This window comes from Diceros bicornis, chromosome 34, assembly GCF_020826845.1.
Source record: "Diceros bicornis minor isolate mBicDic1 chromosome 34, mDicBic1.mat.cur, whole genome shotgun sequence".
In the NCBI taxonomy this organism is placed as follows: Eukaryota; Metazoa; Chordata; class Mammalia; order Perissodactyla; family Rhinocerotidae; genus Diceros; species Diceros bicornis.
Genome location: NC_080773.1, coordinates 14,013,647 through 14,036,184, shown reverse-complemented (window position 1 = coordinate 14,036,184; position 22,538 = coordinate 14,013,647). Strand labels below are relative to the sequence as shown.

General features: G+C 49.2%; 2 protein-coding genes across 2 annotated transcripts in view; one reads left to right on the top strand and one right to left on the bottom strand.

The window, feature by feature from the left end:
* Positions 1-5,630, bottom strand: part of SPTBN4 (spectrin beta, non-erythrocytic 4) — a 70,287-nt gene extending 64,657 nt beyond the window's left edge. The window contains exon 1 of the mRNA XM_058529350.1: positions 5,445-5,630. Within this exon, the coding sequence (XP_058385333.1) occupies positions 5,445-5,616 (172 nt within the window). The 5' untranslated portion in view covers positions 5,617-5,630. The remainder of the gene's footprint in view (positions 1-5,444) is intronic.
* A 3,633-nt stretch (positions 5,631-9,263) lies between these two features.
* BLVRB (biliverdin reductase B) lies at positions 9,264-20,520 on the top strand. The gene is made up of 5 exons (XM_058529349.1): positions 9,264-9,439; positions 15,651-15,815; positions 15,952-16,041; positions 17,415-17,543; positions 20,283-20,520. The coding sequence occupies exons 1-5, from the start codon at positions 9,361-9,363 to the stop codon at positions 20,441-20,443; spliced, it is 624 nt and encodes a 207-aa protein (XP_058385332.1). The 5' UTR covers positions 9,264-9,360; the 3' UTR covers positions 20,444-20,520.
* The last annotated feature ends 2,018 nt before the right edge of the window (positions 20,521-22,538 follow it).

Sequence of the window (22,538 nt, the reverse complement as noted above, 5' to 3'; positions counted from 1 at the left end):
ATAGAATACCAAGCACTGGTAGAAATGTGGGAATATCGTAACCCTCATGCCTGCTGGTGGGAGGTATAGACTGGGGCAGCCATTCTGAAAGCCACGTGAGTCCAATTAAATTACTGCATACCCCCATGACCCAGCAATTCTTCCTCTATGTATATGTCCCCCAAATTTTTTCATACTGGTTCACAGAAGCATATACGAAGATGTTCAGTGCAGTGCTATTTGGGGGGGAGGGTGGGTGGGGGCAGATTCAGGGTTGGAGACAGGCTGGTGTCCATCACTGGGAAAGGTGAGTGCACCCTTGAATTCCAAGCACACCATCAGTTCCATGCATCAGCTAGAAGCAACAGATTAGATGGAAACAGAGCTACATGGATGAGTGGCATAGTGCTGAATAATGCAAAAAATGCCCTCTAGAACATGATAAAACTTGTGTCAGTCAGCAATACCTGCGTGCACAAACCCATACACATAAGGCTCCCAGATTTATGACAAAGTGACACTGCAGTTCAGGAAGGAAAGGAGAGTCTTTTCAATAAATGGAGGTGAGTCAACTGGATATCCACATGGGGGATAAAAATGAACCCTGACACACACTGTACACAACAATAAATATGATAAATATCATTTGGCTTATAAGTCTCAATGTGAAAGAAACACACTAAAGCTTTTAGAAGAAAATATCAAAGAATATCTCCATGATCTTAGAGTAGGCAAAGATTTCTTAAAGAAGACACAAAGTGTTATCTATACAGGAAATAATTATTAAATAATTATCAAAGTAGACTACATTTAAATTAAAACATATTGTTCATCAAAAGGTAACATTAAGAGGATGAAAAGACAAGCCACATAGTGGGAGAAAATATTCACAACACATGTGTCTGACCAAAGACTGGTACCCAGAATATACAAGAACTCCTGCAAAACAACTGGAAAAAGGCGGGAAAATTAATAGGAAATGGGCAAAAGATGTGAATGGGCACTTCACAGGAGGAGATTGAAATAGTCAATAAACATCTGCAAAGGTGTTTCATCTCATTAGTTGTTATTAATCATTGGGAAAATGCAAATGAAAACCACAGAAGAATGCACACCCTCCAGAATGGCTAAAATGAAAAAGACTGGCCATATCAAGAGTCGGATGTCTAGCAAATGAATCACTCATCCACTGCTGGAGGGAATGTGAAATGATGCAAAATGGAAGTTGCTACTAAAGGTAGATATACACCTACCCTATGGTCCAACAATTTCACTCCTGAGTCGGTAGAAGCCACTAGAAATGAGCGCTTCTGCCCAAAAAAAAAACACGTACTAGAAAGTTTAGAGCAGCAATAGTTCGTAATAGTTTAGTTTGTAATTGTGTGTAATACTAGTAATTCCGAGTTTATAACAGTTTAGTTTGGGGTAGCCCTAATTCAGCAGCAACCCAAACGTTCATCAACAGGTGAATGAATGAGCTATGGCATGTTCACCCCATGGAATACTATACAGCAATGAGAAGGAACAGCCTACACCCCAGGTAGATAGGGGTGAAGTTCACAAGCAAAGTGTTGAGTGAAAGCAGCCAGACACAAAAGGAGACACACAGCATGATTCCATTTATATATAGTTCAAACACTTGCAGCGTGAATCTACACCGTTAGAAGTCAGGAGAGGGGGCCGGCCCAATGGTGTAGTGATTAAGTTTGTGAGTTCCTCTTCGGTGGCGGGGGGTACACCTGTTCGGATCCTGGGCGCAGACCTACTTACGGCTCATCAAGCCATGCGGAGGTGGCTTCCCATATAGAAGAGCTACAACTCTACAACTATGATACACAACTATGTACCGGGGCCTTGGAGAGAAAAAAGGCAAAAAGAGAAAGACTGGCAACAGATGTTAGCTCAGGGCCAATCTTCCTCAAAAAAAAGAAGTCAGGAGAGTGTTTCCACCTGGGATGTAGTGAGAGCGAGGCGGCCCAAGGAGGGCTTCTCTGGGGCACTCATATTCTGTTTCCTGATCTGGGTCCTGGTTACAAGAGAGTGCTCATTTGTGGAAGTGCTGGACGCTCATGATTTATCTGCCTTTCTGTATGCATGTAACATTTTAATAAAGAGTTAAAATATAGGTATACATGCACGCTAATTAGCAATGCACATTTTGCAAAGTCATCCACGTGCAAAGGAAAAGATTTGCATTAAAACTATCAGAATGGTTGCCTATAGGGGAGAAGGCATTGGTGTGAGATATGGGAATAAAAGAGAAAAAAGAACAGATAAAGAGGAGAGGGGCCTTACACAAACTGATGATGACAGCAAGCCACAAACTGTGGAATGTGATTAAGGGAACTCGCTGAGCATGAGATTCAGGTGACTTTTTTTTTTTTTTTGGTGAGGAAGATTGGCCCTGAGCTAACATCTGTTGCCAATCTTCCTCTTTTTGCTTGAGGAAGACTGTCACTGAGCTAACGTCTGTGCCCATTTTCCACTATTTTGTATGTGTGACGCTGCCACAGCATGGCTTGATGAGCTGTATGTAGGTGCACGCCCAGGATCCGGGTCCACGAACCCCAGGCCACCGCTGAAGCACAGTGTGTGGACTTAACCACTATGTCATGGGGCTGGCCCCTAACTTTTTTTTTATTGAGGTATAATTGACACAACATTATATTAGTTTCAGGTGTAACGACGTAGACAATTTTTTTAAATGTCTTCATGCAAGAACATGTTATGGAGGACTCTGCTCAAAGGTTTGGTCTTAGTTGGAATAGGGAAAAACCATGAGAGAAGTGGGCAAAGGGATGCAAAAGAAAATGCACCCTAGTGGTCTACGTCATATTAGCATTTTGAGCAGCAACATCGTTCTAGCAGCATAGCAGCATCCGGAAGTTACTGTTAAGCTGAACGTTACTGGCTTTGTGGTTTGGGTCTGGAGTCAATACAATGCGTTTTAGCTGCAGAGAACTGTAGACATAAGAGATATAAACAGAGTTGTGTGTTTGTGTGCATTTAAGAAAACTATAGTTATAATAATTTAAGTAGACACAGGAAATGTATGAGAATTTTTTTTCTTAAAGGGGATCCCTACGTTTCTCTGCACTCAAGATGCCATCTGAGGTGTCCAGGGCTGATGTTCTCTGAGACAGTGGTTCCACGAGTTGAAGAGTCCTTGATCTTCACGTTACCACATCCCACCTCTGCTTAAAATCATACCATAGCTCCCCGGTGACCTGACGCCATTCATCATGGCCAACAAGGCCCTCTAAGATCTGGCTCCTTTTGGCTCCTCTCCCATCAAGTACTGACCACCTCACTCAAGCCTCTCCCAACTTCTGGAGGTCTTGCATACGCGGTTCCCTCTACCTAGAATATTCTTCCCCTCTCCACCCCAGAGTTCACTCCTATTCATCCTTTAGGCCTCAGCTTAGGCATCTCCCCCTCCAGGAAGCCCTCTGACTCTCTAGACTGGATCAGGCACCTCATCTGGCCTCCAACATCCCCTGGGCTTCCCCATCACAGCCCTCTGCCTGTGCCTCCCCCAGCCTGGCCCTGACGCCTCTGGGTCATCACTCTCTGGCCGAATCTAACTCTCCCACTGGACTGGGAGCCCCGCGGGGACAGGACCGGGGCCAGCTCAGTCACCGTTATGTCCCTCATATTGTCCAGCACAGGCCAGGCCCAGGGCAGGCACTGAATAAATATTTGTGGATGAAATAATAAATTCTAGAGTTCTAAGTTGATATATCTCCAAGTTTTTAAGGCTCTAAGAGTCTAAAAATACAATTTTAACTTTCCATGAGTATATGTTTATATCATTCTAGGTTCCTAAATCAGAGGAAGCTGGCAATCCAAGGGTTGAATCTGGTTCATAGTTTGTGGCACATACAGATTTTTTTTTAATTGGGAAATTGCAGGTGAGCATCAGAGCTCGCAACTTTGGGCCCTCATTTCCCCATGGCTAGAGCTGGTGACCAGGGCTCTGTTCTCCGGTTGATCATGGCCCCCAGCCCACTCACTCATTTATGTCACCTGCTTCCCAAGACGCCCTTGAGTTTGACACCACTACCTGACATCTTATAATTATAAAGTTCCAGGGCCGGCCCCGTGGCTTAGCGGTTAAGTGCACGTGCTCCGCTACTGGCGGCCCGGGTTCGGATCCCGGGCGCGCAGCGACGCACCGCTTCTCCGGCCATGCTGAGGCCACGTCCCACATACACCAACTAGAAGGATGTGCAGCTATGACATACAACTATCTACTGGGGCTTTGGGGGAAAATAAATAAATAAATAAAATTATTTAAAAAATAAAAAATAAAAAAACATAAAGTTCCAAAAATCTTAGTATCAAAGATCCCATGATTGTCAAATGCCAAGTTACTAAAATCCTCAGACTTTGAAGGAACTGATTCTGACTTTAGGGTTTTAAGATTTCATGATTATAACAATCTATAGTTTATAACACTCCACGTTTCTGAGATGTTAGGGCCCCAAGCATCAAAGGTACTAAGGGTCTGATGTTTTTAAAGGCGTAAGGCTTATGATTATGAAGTTACACATCTCTGAAGGTTCTCTAGGTCTTTGCTCATAAAGTTTTAATGCTTCTGAGGTGCTAAGCCCTACCAATATAAAGTCTTAAGGTTTAAGGGTCTACAATTCCAAAGGTCTAAGCTTCTAAGATTCTATAACTACATAGTTCTCTGTGTTTTGCTTATATTGTTCTAAAACATCCAAGCTGGTGACCAACCATCCCCACTGACCCAAGACTGAGGATTTCAGGGCCAAAAGCAGGAAGGTTTGGTCATTCTATCTTACAGTTCTCAGGATCCACATTTCTTATCTGAAATTCTAAAGCTTTAGGATTATAAAGCCCTGAGAATTTATGTGTATTAGAGTTTAGGTTTCTAAGGGTCTAAGATCCTAGGGGCCAATGATTAAAATTTCTAAGGCCTACGATTATAAAGTTCTATGTTTCCAAGAATCTCCGTTTCTAAAGTCTCAGGTTCGAAGAATCTCTGAGTCTGACATTCCAAGGTCCGAAGAGCCGATGTTTCAGCATTTTGGGATGCTGAGGAAGTATGCTTATGAAGGTCCACATTTCTGGGATTGTACATTTCTAAGGTTCTAGGCTGCCCTGCCCCATACAGCAGCCGCAAGCTATATGTGGCTATTTCCATTTAAATTAATTAAAACTAAATAAAATTAGAAATTCAGTCCCTCAAGGAGCGCTGGCCACATTTCGAGTGCTCACAGCCACAAGTACTAGCATATTGGACACCACAGATAGAGGACATTTTTCCATCATCATGGAAAGTTCTGTTGGACAGTGCTGGTCTCAAGATGCAAGTTCTGGGTGTCTGTAACGCTCTCCCATCCTCCAGGCCACCAAGGTTCTCAGGCACTGAGATACACAGACATCATCCCGGCTGCCCCCTCCACACCCTCCTCCCACCCCAGCCCTCCTCCAGGTACCTGCCAAGGCCTTGATCCGGGAGCACTCAAAGAGCGAGGCGGCTACAGTGGAGGCAGCAGGCTGCTCCCGCTCCCAGCCCCGATCAGGACTCTCCCAGCGGGCTGCAGGGTTGTTGTTGTTAGGGGCCAGCAGGCCCTCCATGTTGTCCACTTCCCCTGGTACCTGCGCCATCAGGGAAGGTGAGGCCTGGGGACCGGCAGAGGCAGGTTAGGGCTGGAAACAGGGCCTGAGCTCAGAGGTCCCAATTCTAACAGCCACTGACTGTGAGTCCTGTCCCCTCTCTCGCCCTCAGTTTCCCTGTCTTCAAAGTGGACATGATAATAATGACAATAATGTTCACTCGGACCACTTCATACCTGACTTAGCACCTGGCACAGGGTAGGGGCTCGGCAAATTGTCACTGTTATTATTGTTAGAATGATAACATTGTTATCAACAGAACTCTATAATGCAGTAATAACAAAAATTAATATTTCTTGAGCACTTGCACTGTGCTCAGTACTTATATACATTATCTTATTTAATTCCCAGAAATTTAGCTCCCTAAAGATAGGCTATTATTAGGCCTATTTTACAGAGGAGGAAATTGAGGCACAGAGGGGTTAATTCACTTGCCCAAGGTCACACAGCTAATGAGGAGCCAGGATTCAAACATAGACACTGTGATTCAATGATTGCATTAACAGCCCAGTTCTTCATCCTTATAGCCACACCCTTTGCCATATAGCTCTTCAGTGCTCTCCTACTGTGGGGGGGGAGGGGTGGAAGAGTCAGGTAGGGGGACACGTCCCACCCCTTGACTTTAGGTTTGGCCACACGACTTGCTTTGACCAACAGAATGAGCTGGCAGTGCAGTGAGTTCTGAGCCTAGGACTCCAGAGGCCTTGCATGTTTCTGCTTGCTCGTGACTGTAGCCATGAGAAAAACACAGCTAGGCTAGTCCAGGTCCAAGGTCCAGTCATTCAGGCCACGGCCAGCTAGAGCAGCCAAGAGTCAACATCCCCCTCCCCATCTGAACATGTGAATCAGCCCAGATGAGCCCAGCTAAGTCATGACCTCACACTCAATGCTAAATAAATGCTTAGTGTTTTAAGACACTGAGTTCGGGGGTGGTTTCTTATACAGCATTATTGTGCCAATAGCTAACTGAGATATTGTCTGACTCCAGAGCTATGTTCTAGAACACTGCCAGATTGTACATAGGAAGTTTAACAACACATCAGATACATCTCCTCCACCTTCCGGAACCCCAGGCCTGATTGTAAGACTAAGAAAGGAGAGAACAGGGAGAAGATCAGTGTCCCCCTTCTCAAAAGATTCAGACAGTTGCCAACCCACCAGATTTTAGGAAGGCAGGATCTAGGTCTTGGTCAGTGTAGTGGAGATTGTCCCTTTTGGAGGACACTCCAAAATCCATTGTTATTTTTCCCTTCTTCCAAGGAAAGCTGTAGTGGACACATGACTACCTACCACTGTGTGACCTTAGCCAAGTCACTTCCCCTCTCTGGGCCTCAGTTGGTACATCTGTAAAATGGTAATGATAATCGTACCCATTTCCTAGGGGTGTCTCAAGATGAAATGAGTTAACAATGCAGGGAACATGGTATCCAGTATACAGCAAGCCCTCAATACATGATCCTGGCTCTTATCATTCATCCTCTGGTCACATATCTTAGCGAATCAAAGTGTCTGTGCTGGAGTCAGAACTGAATTCAAGTCCTGCTTTATTCTTGCTGTATCTTTAATCCATATCGTTAACTTGGCCTCTCTGTGCCTCAGTTTCCCTCCCCGTCAAATAGTGAGCAGAACTGTTTCCTCAATGGAGGACACGGGGATGGGGAGGCGCTGAGCACTTGGTGAGCTCCGGGTCAGTCCGGCCGGGGAACAGCCCTGGCCATTACGCGACTGAATGGGGAAGGCGGGGAGAAGAAGGCTGCGGTGGCGGTGGAAGGGGTGTCCCGCGGCCGCCCGCGCGAGGCTGGGGATGGGATGGCAGGCTTTAACCCTTCCAAGGCCGGGCCTCTCTCTCCCTGCAGTCTAGTCACCGTTCCCAAGGAGGGGCCCTGGGGCGACAAGGCCTGGGTGGAAGACCCACGCATGGCGCGGAGGTTGGACTGGGTTGAGGGATGGGGGCTCATTCCGAGCTCGCCCCTCCGCCTCCCCTGCAGCCAGGGAGACCTGGGGGCTCAGGCCGTGCTCACGGCGCGCGGGGGAGGGATGCTCGGGCAGGTGGGGGATGCTGCAGGGAGGGGCTATCCGCCCCCACGCCGCTCACCTGGGCCCCGCGGCCGCGGGTACCGCCGTCCCCGCTGCTCGCCGCGCCCGACCGCCCTCCTCGTCGGCGTCCGTGGCCCGGCCCGGCCCGGCCCGGCTCCGCTCGGCCCCGTCGGCCCCGCCGCTCGGCCCGATCCGCATGCGCCGCCGCCGCCGCGCCTCCCCCCGCTCGCGCGGCCGCCGCGCTCGGCGCGCCCCCGGGACCCCCTCCCGCCCGCCGGCCCCGCCGCCCCGGCCGCCTGCGGCGCGGGCCCACGCGCGGTCACACACCCGGCCACGGCGTGTAATACACAGCTGCGCTCGCGGGGGCCCCCCACGGGGTCACACACTCCCACGCTGGGTCACATACAGCGTCACAAACAGTATCCACATCCACACACTCACACAGTGTCACCCCCTCATATGGGGTCACACAGGGTCAAACATTCAAACTCACAGGCAGTCACACACATGCTCACACTGGGTCCCACACGGGCACAGTGCCCGACAGCATCACACACTGTGACACACTCAAATAGTGCCACCATCATCCACATGGTGTCACACACAGACACACATCTGTCACACACTGTTGCACAGTCACTCTCATGGGGTCACAAAGAGTGACTCACACATCATACCTGGCTTCACAATCACACAGTGTCACCCACTTTTACACACTCGAATTTGTCACATCCGTCACACACACACATGGGGATCACACATGCTGCACTGTCACACACTCATACATCACATAGAGGAGGTCACAAATAGCATCACAACAGTAACACCCACAGCCACACACTCAAGGGGGTCACAGTGTCACACATCCTTACATGACACATGCAGTGTCACACACTGCCACAGTCTAATACAGTCACACACTCCCGTATAACACATCTTACACATCCCACACCATATCCCCCAACATCATGGACGCATACAGCATCACAGACTGACACACAGTGTCACCCACAGTGTCACCACAAGGTCACACAAGAACAGCGTCAATGCTTGCCAGACGTGGTGTCACAGTCTCACACTGTAACACGGTGTTACACACAGAGAATGGCACATGGTGTCACTCACAATCATGCTCTCCCTTGGGCTTACAGAGTCACACAGGGTCCCGCGGACACATAGACACGCAGTGACACAGTGTCCCATACACCTATATACCCACATTGCCCTCCCTCACTTTCCCCTTTGCAGCTTCCAGGAGGCCCTGGGCTTGGTGTCCCACGTTGGCCTCGGCGCTAGGAGAGGCGGCGTGAGCTGGGGGAGGCCGGTGGGCGTGGCCCGCGCTCGCCCCGCCCCGCCCTGGGTGCTGGAGCGCTGGAGTCCATCCGCGCCCTCCCTAGACCGGCAGATACGGCCACGCCTCCCAGTCCAAGCAGGGGGCGGAGGGGGCGGGGCTGAACGGCAGGCGGAGGCGAGCTGCCTCCTGCCCCGCCCACCGCCTTCCTCCAGGCTGGAGGCGTGGCCAGCCTGGCCCCGCCCCTCGGCCTGAGCCCGGGCCCAGAGGCGGGCGGAGGCGAGGCCCTCTGAGCCGGCCCCGCCCCGTCCCTCCCACTTCGGAAGGACCGAGAGGGCAGCCCCGCAGCCAGTCTGTTCCCGCGCGTCCTGCGACTCCGTGGCCTCGCACCCCTTCGACCCCGCAGCATGCCCGTCAAGAAGATTGCGATCTTCGGCGCCACCGGCATGACCGGGCTCCCCACCCTGGCGCAGGCGGTGAAAGCAGGCATGAGCTGGGGCAGGCGGGGGATGTCACGGGGTGCGCCGGCAGTGCTTTTTTAGGAAGGGGCATCGTGGGGCCGGACCGAGGCTGGTTGGAGCCATCAGTGCCTTGGTGTGTGAGGGGACAAAGCAGGCGGCCACAGGGGCAGACATTGGGGATGCTATGAGATCCGATTTTACGTGAGTCCAGGAATCGGAATTGGCCCTGGGAGCCTGGGGGTCTCCAGGGACAGGTTTAAATTCAGGGAGCTTATGAAATGCTGTTGTGGTGGTGGTGGTGGTGGTGGTGGTGGCGGTGGTGAGCACACCCTGCCAGGGCTTACTAAGCGGGCGTGGGCTCACCGCCAGCACCACCCTCTCTTCACAGGTGTTAAATCCTCAGGGCAATCATGTGGGCTGGGAACTAACTATATCACCCCAGGTGACAGATGAGAAAAGCGAGGCCCAGAGAGTGAATGGCCCAATATCACACAGCTGGAAAGTGGCGGTGTGGGATTTGAACCCAGTCGATGCTTTAACCGCCAAAAGTCCACCGGCTCTTGGCGTGGGCACCAAGGCTGGAGGTTGAAAAGGCCGGAGGGTGGGTTGCTGTGAGCACCTAGTGGAAAGGGGAGCACGGAGACCTGGGTGAAGATGGGACACTGGTCCTGGGAAAGTCGATGGGGACTGAAACTTCGGAGTTACTGCAGGAAAGGGGATAAACTTCCCCTGCCCCCACTGTCCAGACTTCACCAACCCGCAGCAGGACGAGACTTCCAGATAGAGGGCCCCACCCTTGCTGGCCTCCCTGACTCTGAAGATATTGACTATCTGGGTGCCCCCAAAGGGTGCAGGCTGCCAGGATCCCACTCTCTGCTGTGTCCTAGCCCAGCTCTACCTTGGAGGGACTCTACTGGAAAGTTCCCCATTAGCCCACTCTTCTCCCCCTCCCCAGGAAGACCTAGTGAGGATCCTGACTTGTCGGAGGGGGAGAAACAAGTTTGCTGATAAGCATTTCTGGGGGAGGAAGTAAGAGGGAGAAGTCTCGAGGTGCTGAGTCATCCTGAGGAACCAGATTCCCACGTTATTACCTTTCCCTTAATCCGGAATAACACTGAATTTCACTCATCCACCCTGCTGGTCACAGCTGGGACTGCATCCCCTGGGGACTGAGAGCTGGGGCCCCGGGTAGGCCCTGCCCTCTCGCTGTGGCTCCCACAAGTCTCTTCACAGCTCTAAGCCTTGCAGTCCCCATCAGAAAAAGGAAGGGCTTAAAGGAGCTGGGTATTTATTTACCTCAATCAACACTCCTTGGCCGAGTGAACTCAGTTTATAGCTGTGTGATCCTGGCCCAGACACCTAAAATTGCCTCAGTTTCCCCATCCTCAAAATGGGCATTTTAATACCTACCTTGTAGGGTTGTTGCAATCTGGTGCTTTTCAAAGTGTGAGTCATAGTGAGTTCTAAAATATATTTAGTTGGTCACAACCGTATCAGAGTGTATTGCATGTTAAATATTGGTTTTATGAAACTTTTGTTTGAATTATATATGTATAGGTTGTGTATACTGGGCTAGGCTGTGAAATCTATTTTGTATTGAGGGTTGAGATAAAAAAACCTTAAAAGGGGCATGATTTCTGCACCTTACTCTCAAATAGTTATGGAAAAAACATTTATGTGTAATTATATATGTATACGTATATATATTTATATACAAGATATATAATTATGTATGTTATATATATTATATAGACACACAGAAGGATAAAGCAAAAGCAAATATGAAAATCTAGGTCTTGCAACTTTTCTATAGGTCTGAATTTATTTCAAAATAAGAAATTAAGGGAAAAATATAAGTAAAGTAAGGGATTTGAAAAAAAATTTGGAAATAGCTTACAAATGCTCTTGTTCTTTGTAAAGAGTAAAATCTGTGCATTCTAAAACTGTACTGTTTGGTATGGTAGCCACTAGGTTATATTTAAATTTAAATCTCAATTTAAATGTGGATTGTGTTAAAAAAATTTTTTTAAAAAAACATACCATTCATCTGTGGAAAGAGCTGCGCACAGCCCTTGGCACATAGGAGGTTTTTGATAAATGTCTATAATCACCAATAATGTGACCCTAATGGACACCCTTGTGCTGGGCCTGTGTCATACTCTCACTGTCCGTGAGAACATGTTTCTCCAAAAAATACCCACAGTCTACTAGGGTCCATTTTAACCAGTGGCAGTTAACCAGTGCCCATATTGGCCCCCGAAAAGCCCCCTCTGCTCCCCAACGTATGTGAGGGCAGCACAGGTTTTGTGTTATTCCTTTATGAAAGGTGGTCACACAGGATGGGGATGCTGGGGATTTCGATCTTCACTTTAGAGAGGAGACTGAGGTCCAATCAGGGAAGGTATTTCCTGAGGTTCCTCAGCCAGTAAGCGATGGAGCTGGAGTTTGAATCCAGGTCTGTGGGGCAGTAAAGCCTGTGCTTTTATGTTTATAAAAAGTCAGGGAGATGGTGGCGAATATGACAGTCTCTGGACCCGCAGGGCCTTTGGTTTTTTCCAAGTCAGCATAAGTAGGGCCATGACAGAGGCAGTGGCTGGGGGGCCCTGGAAAAAGAGGGTAAAGGGTGCTCCAGGCAGAGGGGGAAGCACTTGCAAAGGCCAGGAGGCAGAAGAAGACAGCATGGTGCATTTGAAGAACTGAAAGAAATACAGTGGGTGAAGAGGGCTGTGCTCCAGGACAGGCCAGAGAGGAGCAGAGGCCAGATCCCAAGGGGCCTTGAAGGCTGTCGTGAGGAGCGTGACTTTATCTCAGGGCACCGGGGGGTCACGGGAGGGATCTGTGCAGGGGGGCACTTTGCTTTAACTGTGGAAAGCTCTGTCTGGCTGTCCTGTGGAATATGGATTGGAGGGGGTGAAATGGGCCAGGAGCCTGGAGAGGACTAGACCAGGCCAGGAAATAAAATAGTGAGATGATTAAAAAGTATAGTAACAGCCAACACCCATGTAACACTACTGTGCCAGACCCTCCCCTACACTTTTCCTTTGTCTGTTTTAGTTTTAGTTTTGCATTTTTTAATAGCAGCTTCATTAAGCTTTATCTGTTAAGATGTAATTCACAAACCATACAGTTCACTCATTTAAAGTATACGATTTGGTGGCTTTTAGCATATTCACAGAGTTGTGCAAACATCATCACAATTTAGAACATTTTCATCACCCCAAAAAGAAACCCCTAGAAATCACTCCCCATTTTCCCGCTCAACCCCTTCCCTGGCCCTAGGCAACCACTCATCTACTTTTTGTTTGTATAGATTTGCATATATTTGCATACATTTGTCTGTTCTGGACAAATTCTATAAATGGAATCACACACTATGTGGTTCTTTGTGACTGGCTTCTGTCACTTAGCAAAAACATTTTTTTCAAGGTTCATCCATGTTGTAGCAGGGATCGGTATGTCATTTCTTTTTATTGTTGAATACTGTTATATTGTATGGATATACCACATTGTATGTATCCATTCAATTGATGGAAATATGGGTTGTTTCCACTTTTTGGCTATTATGAATAATGCCTTTATGAATATTCGTGTACAAGTTTTTGTGTGAACATATGTTTTCATTTCTCTTGGGCATATCCCTAGGAGTGGAATTGCTGGGTTATATGGTAACTCTGTGTTTAACTTTCTGAGGAACTGCCAGACTGTTTTCCAAAGCAGCCACATTGTTCAACATTCCCATCAGCAGTGTCTGAGGGTTTCAGTATGCCCACATGCACACCAAGTTTGTTGTCTTTCTTTTTTTTTTCATTTTTAATTAATTAATTTTTTTATTGTGGTAACATTGGTTTATAACATTGTATAAATTTCAGGCATACATCATTATACTTCTATTACTGCATAGATCTTTCTTTTTGATTATAGCCATCCTAGTGGGTGTGAAGTGGTATCTCATTGTGGTTTTGATTTGCACTTCCCCGATGGCTAATGATATTGAGCATCTTTTCATGTGTTTATTGGCCATTTGTATGGAGAAATGTCTATTCAGATCTTTTGCCCAGTTTTTAATTGGGTTGTTCATCTTTTTATTATTGAGTTGTAGGAGTTCTTTATATATTCCAAATACAAGTCCCTTATCGGATATATGATTTGCAAAAATTTCCTCCCATTCTGAGGGTCGTCTTTTCACTTTCTTGATGGTGTCCTTGAAGCACAAAAGTTTTTAATTTTGATAATGTCCAATGTATCTATTTTTTCTTTTTTTGCTTGTGCTTTTGGTGTCATAGCTAAGAAACCACTGCCTAATTCAAAGTCACAAAGATTTATGTGTATATTTTCTTCTAAGATTTTTATAGTTTTAGCTCTTACATTTACATCTTTGATCATTTTGAGTTAATTTTCATATATGGTGTGAGGTAGGGATCCGACTTCATTCCTTTACATATGGATACCCAGTTGTCCCAGCACCATTTGTAGAAAAGACTATTCTTTCCCCATTGAATTGTCTTGGCACTCTTGTCAAAAATCAACTGACTGCATTAAACCTTTAGATGTATTGTTTAAACCCATAACAATCCTATAAGGTAGAGACTATTATTAGTGTCACTTACAAATGAAGGCCCTAAGGCCCAGAGAGGTTAAGTGACTTGCCCAATATCATACAGCTGGCTAGTGGTAGGGCTGGAATTCAAACCCAGAGTTACTTTGAGAATTAAATGAGTTAATGTGTCTAAGGCACTTGGTACCTGGCACATAGTGAGTTCTATAAATATTTATCATTGTTATCATCATCATTTCCCCAGAGTGTACAAATCTCCCATTATTGGCTTTTGAAATATATGATGACAGTTATCAAGAGAATTGGAACAATTTTATTGTTTTTCCTTTTCCTTTATCATTTTCGGAGTGATGGATTAATCCTCTGATAGCTACCAATGATGACCAATGAGGTTTCTTTGTTAGTATCATTATGAACTCACAGATTTTTTGTGTTTGATAGGTTTCAGTACTTTGCCATCAGTATTCTTTTGGGTAAAGCATATTGTCCCTGATACGTCCCAGTGACAACGCTTCAAGTGGCTTCTTTGTCCTTTCGACATGGCCCCATCATGCTTGAAGCACTGCCTTACCAGCTGGCAGGTCAAGATGTTCCAGGCTTGTCTTGTCCTTCCCTGCCCCAGCCCAGGAATCAGCCATTTCTCCAAGGAGCTCTGGTTCATTTCTCGTGAGAATGATATTTCGAGTCTGCCTTAGATAGCTTGGGTTGCTATAATAAAACACCGTAGACTAGATGGTGTTAAACAACAAGACATATATTTCTCACCATTCTGGAGGCTGGAAGTCCAAGATCAAGGTACCAACAGATTTGGTTTCTGGCAAGGGCCCTCTTCCTGGCCTGCAGATGGCCATCTTCTCACATGGTGGAGCGAGGGAAACTAGAGGTCTTCTTATAAGGACACTAATCCCATCAAGGGGCCCCATCCTCATGACCTCATCTAAACCTAATTACCTCCCAAAGGCCCCACCCCCAAGTACCATCACATTGGGGGTTAGGGCTTAGACATATGTATTTTGGGGGGGACACAACCTTCAGTCCATAACGGAGACCACAATTAATAATTTATCTTTTTAATATCACTATTTGGAATACACCCTTTGCCGCTATTTAAAACAAGGGAAGAAATAGATTAGTTGTGAACTTTAAAATGGGTGTGCACATGTGGGTGCTGGGAGAGAGAGTTATCCAAAATTCTTTTGGAAGGGGACATACCGAGGCGATGTTCAAAATCTTTAATGACCGTTAAGGCAGAGTGTGGCACTTCAGAAGTAAGGCTGGGGGCAGGGCCCGGGCCCTGTGCCAGCACCGGGCAACCTTTGGGCAACTCATGCCCTCCTCTGTACCTCAGTTTCCTCCAGGACCATGGAGCGGGGCATAGGCCCATGCGATGCCAAGAATTAACCCTTCAGTTGCTGGAGGGTGCAGAAGTCTTAGGGAGGGCCTTGGAGGCCTCAGTGCAGGTTATATATGAACCAGCATGAAGGTATCACCCTATTTTAACAACCAGCTGAATGTCAGCTGTGGGTAGGCCAGCAAAGATGTGTGAAGACCACTGCCCCAGAATAGGAGACCTGGGGGGTGGATTTGGGGGTTTGTGGCACTCTCCAGGACCCAGGCCCTGGAGCCCAGGAGTGCGGGTCCCCGTGCCCGCTGACCTGCCTCTCTGCCCCTTTACCCGCAGGTTATGAAGTGACAGTGCTGGTGCGGGACGCCTCCAGGCTGCCCTCGGAGGGGCCCCAGCCAGCCCACGTGGTTGTGGGCGACGTCCGGCAGGCAGCCGATGTGGACAAGACGGTGGCTGGGCAGGATGCTGTCATCGTGCTGCTGGGCACCCGCAATGACCTCAGTACTGGGCCCCCCCTCTGCCCACGGCCCCCTCCTGCACCTCGACCCCCAGCACCACCCCCGCCCCCGGCCCCGCCCCTGCCACCCCCACCGCCACCGCCACCCGCCAGTGACAGCCGCTCTCTGTCCCCTCTAAGGTCCTACCACAGTGATGTCCGAGGGCGCCCGGAATATTGTGGCGGCCATGAAGGCTCACGGCGTGGACAAGGTCGTGGCCTGCACCTCGGGTGGGTGGCGGGGTCACAGCAGTGGGACTGAAGGATGGGGAGTGACTACTGGACAGGCAGCCCAGAGGCCTCTGCAAGGTGGCTGTGGAGCTATCCCAAGTTACTGTGCATTTACTGAGTACCAATTGTGTGCCTGAACCTTGCTGGATGATGCCGGGGACACAGTGGTGACCAATACAGCCCTGGACCCTGCACTCATGGGTCTCGTAGATGGGAGGGAAGTGGTAAACAGAACCATCATCAGACTGTGACAGGCCAGAGTAGTCAGGGCCGTGATGCAGGGGCCACAGGCAGAGGGGTCAGGGCTGGGATGAGGGAAGCTTAGAGGACTGTGGGAGCCCAGAGGAGGCACCTGACCCAGCCTGAGAAGAAGTCAGGGAAAGCTTCCTGGAGGAAGTGACAGGGCCGTGGGTATATAGACCAGGTCTCTACCCTCACAGAGCTCCCAATAAAGGGATATGGACATTAAACAAATAGATGCCCTGAGTAATCCAAAAGAAAGGCTACGGGGTGCATAGCAAGAGCAGTTAATGCTAACAGCGTTTATTGAGCACTTACTGTATGCTAGGCACCATCTGAACGCCTTAGGGATGGAGGCCACTTAACCCTCACAGAACTCCTTTGAGTACTCAAACTTGTGGAGGCACAGAGTAGGTGCTCAGTAAAATAGTAGCTCTAGTAGTAGTGGAGGCACAGGGAGGCCCACTGGCTCACCGAGTTCACACAGCTCATGGTGGCAGCTGATGTGGGAAACCAGACTGTCTGTCTCCACAGTCCACACTCCTTCCCTCTGTGTTTCATCACGTCACTTGCCTCCCTGGGAAGGAAAGTGACCCCAGGAGGGCTGCGTGGTGAGAGTAACAGGACTCCAGGCAGAGGCACCACCAGCTGTGAAGGCTCTGAGGCGGGAGTGTGGTTGGGGCAGAGCGAGTGAAGGGGAGAGTGTTGCGCGGTGAGGTCAGAGGGCTGGTAGGGCCAGATCAGGCGGGGCCTCAAGGGCCCTGGTGGGGACTTTGTTTTTACACTGTGAGTGAGATGGAGCCACGGATGAGGTCTGTCCCCTCAGGGGGTTCACAGGCCCCCTCTGGCTACATGTGGACAGATTGTGAGGGCAGGGGCAGGAAGACCAGGGAGGAGGCTGCTGCCACAGTCCGGGCAGGAGATAACAGTGGACGGGAGCCGGTGGGGTGGGAAGCGGTCAGCTCTTACGTGAGCTGTGAGAGCAGGACAGGAGGCCGGGCCACCTCCCACGTTTCATCTGGAGCACCTGGAAGGCAGTGGTGAGCCCCTGTTGTCCTGGCACAAGACTGGCGGCTGGGGGCCTGGTCACGCTGTCCTCAAGCCTTGGCTGACCCTGCCCTGTGTCCCCCCAGCCTTCCTACTATGGGACCCAGCCAAGGTGCCCGCACAACTGCGGCATGTGACCGATGACCACATCCGGATGCACAAGGTGCTGAAGGAGTCGGGCCTGAAGTACGTGGCTGTGATGCCGCCACACATAGGTGAGTGGGGCTGGGACCCGGCGGCAGGGGCGCCACCAGCCTGCTCCCTCCTGTCCTCTGCGGAGGCCCGCCAGGCCCTCCCTGGCCAGTCTAAAATGGCAAACCTTCCCCCTGCACTTTCTATCCTTCTTCGTGCTTGATTTATCTCCTCTCTAACATACTTTTCAGTGATCTCTGTTGAACAAGCCACCCCAAATTTAGAACTGCAGAGCAACAAGCCTCATTTATTATGACTGTCCCTCTCAGTACCAGGAGCTGACTAGGCTCAGCGGGCACGTCTTGCTGGGGTCTCGCATGGGGTTGCTCAGGAGTTGGGGATGGAGCGTGTGGAAGGAAGGCTTCCTCACGGGTGTGTGTGGGGGATGCGGACTATCACTGGCACACCTGCACGCTGCCTCCCTGAGCGTCACATCTCAGGGCTCCTTCCCCTGCCCTCTGTTCATTAGAAGCGAGTGACCAGGGCTGGCCCATGTTCAAGGAAACGTGGGTGATGCTTCACCACACATATCAGATATTTTCTTTATCTTATGTAGTGTGTGTCTCCGTCACTAGAAGGTCAGCTCTTTGAAGGCACGGATTTAGTCTTGTTTTGATCACGACTGTATTCCCAGTGCCTAGAACAGGGCTTGGCACGTAGTGGGTGCCAGGAAATATTTGTCGGATGAACTAATGCAGGGGAACCACGCCTCCTGGTGGTGGTGTGGAGGAAACCAGCGAACTACACCTACAACCGCTTTTGCCCTCCGAGGTCTGGAATCCATGCTGAGAGAGACAGAGGCAAACGTAGGGAGAGGGTCAGTCATTCAACAAACGTCTCTTGCGTATGAACTGTGTGCCTGATAAGATGGCCTCTGCTCTCAGCAGGCTTATATATCCAGCAGGGGAGACATTTGCCTGCCCACCAGAAGAACAGTTCTGCTTTGCTCTCTGCCTTCCGGGGCCCCTGACAGGAGGAGGCCGACACACCTGAAGGTTCAGATAAGGTTCAATGGTTAGCTTCAGTTAAAGGAGACGTGTCAGGACCCTATTTGAACCAGAGTCCTGAACTTCTCCTGGTAGAGAAGCTGAGTGAAAATCCCAGGCCCAGCACTGTGGACTTGAGGCCGCTGAGCCTCAGTTTCCCCATCTGTAAACAGGGCTCCGAGTATCACTTTTTGACCTCTCAGGTTTGAAGTGAACACCCAGAGAGATCATGCCTAACAATTATTCGACAGAGTACTTGTTGTTGTTGTTTTGTATGTGTTTTGTGAAAACTTGGAAACTTCCAGAAAAGTTGAGGGAATTAAAGGTTTATGAAGAATACCTATAAACCCTTCATCTAGGGTCACTTGTTAACATTTTGCCCTGCTTTCTTTCTTTCCCTATCTATCTATCTATCTATCTATCTATCTATCATCCACGCACACATCTAATGTGCATGTGTCTGTATGTGAATACATATGTAGTATATATATATTTATTTTTATAGTGTATATATATATATTTTTTTCTAAACCATTGGAGAGTAAGTTATAGAAATCATCACACTTCACTCCTAAAACCTCGATAGGCATCTTCCAAGAAGAAAAATATTTGTGTATAAATCACAGTACCATTATTGCACCAAAGAAATTGCCACTAACTCTGTCACATCACTTAGTATCCACGCCATATTCAAATTTCCCTAATTGTCAAAAAATATCCTTCTACCTCCCTCTCCCCTCCAAATCAGGATCAAGTCGAGGATCATGTGTTGCATTTAGTTGCCATGTCACTTTTAATCTGGAACAATCTCCCATATCTTTGTTGTTGTTTTTTTCTAATATTTCTCATAACATTAACCAGGCCAGGTGTCTTTCTAAATGTCTCACATTCTGGTTTTTTCTGGTTGTTTTCTCAGAGACTCAGATTAAACATATTTGGCAGGAAGGCCACATGGGTGTGGGTGTGTGTTTCTCACTGGCACATGACTCCAGGTTGTCCCTGTGCTGGTCTGCTGCATATGATCCCTAAATTAAGTTGGTCACTGTCAGATACTATTTTTAATTATCATAATGCAGCCACTAGATGCCCTCATAATAGCCAGGTCATGCCTGAATGCTCTCCCCACTGTCTAAGAAAGACCTAGTGGTATCCCCAGCATCAAGACACACCAATTCCTTGTTCACAGGTCAGAAAAATGTGTTCACTCTTACACTGCTTATAAAATGCAGACCCACTGGGGGACATGTCACTCAGTCCTCCCAGGGTGGTCCAGAGAAAGGAAAGCATCCATATGGAGGGACCCAGAGCAAATCTAGCCTTTGCCACTGAGAAGTGGCCCTTTGCAACCCTGGGAAGTGACTTCCTCTCTCCGAGACTCAGTTTACCCATTTGTAAAACAGAGTTAATAATAGTTCCGAGCCCATTCTCTGCTTTATTTCTCTCCATCTAACATAGTGTCTATTTTACTTTCTTATCTTATTAGTTGCCTCATTCTAGTGAATGCCTGCATGCTGAGGACAGGAGTTCTTGTTGGTTTTTCCCATGCTGGGTGCTCAGCACCTGACACATGATGGGTAATCAACAAGGATTTGTCAAATGAATGAAGTAAAGGGTATAGATTAGTTTCCTGCCCATGGGAGGGCATTCATCCATTGTTGGCTCGCCTGCCATCTGGGCTGGGCACACAGGAGGCACCCTGGGATGGTCACTGGAGTGATCACGTGTTGGGGGAGGGAGGAAGGGCGTCTGCTACACCCTGCCCCTCTGTCTGTCTAGCCGGAGACAAGCCACTGACTGAGGCCTACACAGTGACCCTGGATGGACGAGGGCCCTCGAGAGTCATCTCCAAACACGACCTGGGCAACTTCATGCTGCGCTGCCTCACCACCGATGAGTATGACGGCCACAGCACCTACCCCTCCCACCAGTATGATTAGGGCGTCGGCCCACCCAGGAAGACAGCATCCTTGGAAATGGAGAACAAAGGAAAGGAGCAATAAATCTTGAACCAAGAGCTTCCAATTATTCCTGAAGATCCAACCCTGGGACTCTTCCTCTCTGGCTTTGTCTGGATGTCTTAGTGGCTCTGTGTAGGATTTTCTGGGTATTCATTTATTTCCTCAGTCACAGTTTATTGAGTCACTGTGCTGTGCTCTGCCCTGTGCTAGGGACCCAGGGGTCACTGTGAGGACCCAGTGGTGACCCTGCCTTCACAGGTGTCACAGTCCAGTGAGGAAGGCAGCCGTGCCCCTGATAGTGACAACTCTGATGGCCAGGGCTCTGAGCGAGGGCTGAGGGAGCCCCGAGGGGGCACCTGACCCAGCTTGAGGAGCTAGACAAGGGTCTGCGGAAGAGGGGATGGCCCACCTGAAACCAGGTTGGGTAAGAATGAGCCAGGAGAAGGTTCTAAGGCATGATGGCTTTCTGGGCAGAAGGAACCACATGCGCCAAGGCCAGGAGGCTGGAAAGCATGTGGCCCTTTTGAGGAACTAAAATCCATCCCCTACAGTTAATAAGACTTTTCTCGGAGGTGAGGAGTGGTCAGACCCAAGAGGCTGTTCCATGGATGCTAAATTGTGTGGAGTCAAAAGTTTGAGCTTTAGTCTGAGGTTTTACCCAAGGAATGGAGCAGGGGAGAGGTGGGGAGGTGGCACAGTCAGGTTTGTGTTTTAGAAAGCTTTCTTTGGCCACTGTGTGAAGGTGGATGGGAAGGGGCAAGAGTGGAGGCTGGGAGCCCTGGGGACCAAGGCAGAGGCCTTGAGGAGGGGAAGGGAGAGTGGGTGGGAGCCTGATGGTCCATAGGGGAGGGGAAGGAGGCATCCAGAAAGAAGCATAGGGCTGTAACCTGGGGACGGGGGAAAGGTCCCTGAGAAAGGGACCCTAGAGGAGGGACAGGCTTGGGAGGGGGAAAGGGCAGAATTGCCCCTTCCTAATCACACCCTGCCTCTGTTCCCCACAGACACTTTTCCCAGACCTGCCGTGAGCTACTCCTCTCTCCCTACATCCAGCCACCCCCACCTACCCCCCAACACCTTCTCCCCTCCCCCTCCCCAAAATCCATCCCAACCCTACACTGCTCTGCAAACAGCAGGATGACTTGGTTGACAAATTCCAACCGGTGAGAACTGGTCTGAGGAGCCTTAAACCTCCAGTCCCAGGGGTAGCCTGGAGAAAACCGCCTCCCCCTCCCCTTAGTGAAAACTTGATGGGGGTGGGGCACTACTGGTTTAGGCTTCCAGGGCACACGCGCTGTTTCATTTCTGCCCTCTCTCTTTCTGTCACACTCTGGACATTGAACAGACTTTCACTGAGCGCCTGCTTTATGTCCAGTCTTGTGTTAGGTGATGCTGTGGACCAAGCAGTGGGTGGCTATGATAACCTTGGTACTTGTCCTCAGGGTGCCCACAGTCCAGATAGTGACAGCCCAGGGCTAGGATGGGGGAGGCACGGGCAGAGGGGTCAGGGCCGCGATGAGGAAAGCACAGGACACCCTGGGAGCCCAGAATGGGTCCTTAACCCACCCTAGAGCAGGGAGGGCTTCTAGGAGGAGGCAACCTTTGAGATGAGTTCTGATGAGAGGCAGCCTAGGAATTGAGGGGATATTTTCAGGACTAGGAAACAAGTTTAAAGACCTAGAGGCCTTTTATTCTCATTTTTGAGTACTTGCTATGGACCTGGCATTGTTGTAGGCCCTGGGGATAAGGCAGAGAAGAAAACAGAAAATCTCCGCGGTCATGGTGGTGGAGGGCACTTGAAGCCATTTTAGAAAAACTGAAAGTGAATCGGTGTGGCAGGATAGTAGGGAGTAAGGAGGAGTGTGCATCAGGCCAGACCGTGAAGGGCTTTGCAGCAAAAATAAGGAGTTTGGACTTCGTCCCCAGGGCAGTGGGAGCCGTGAATGAGTTTCCAGCAGCGGAGGTGTCATCCTGAAAGAGGAAGGATAGGGTGTCAGGACGATGCAGGAGGGACCACGAGAAGACGGGCTGAGAAGTCCTGATGATTAAGAAGGGCGCCGCAGAAGGAAGAGTCAGC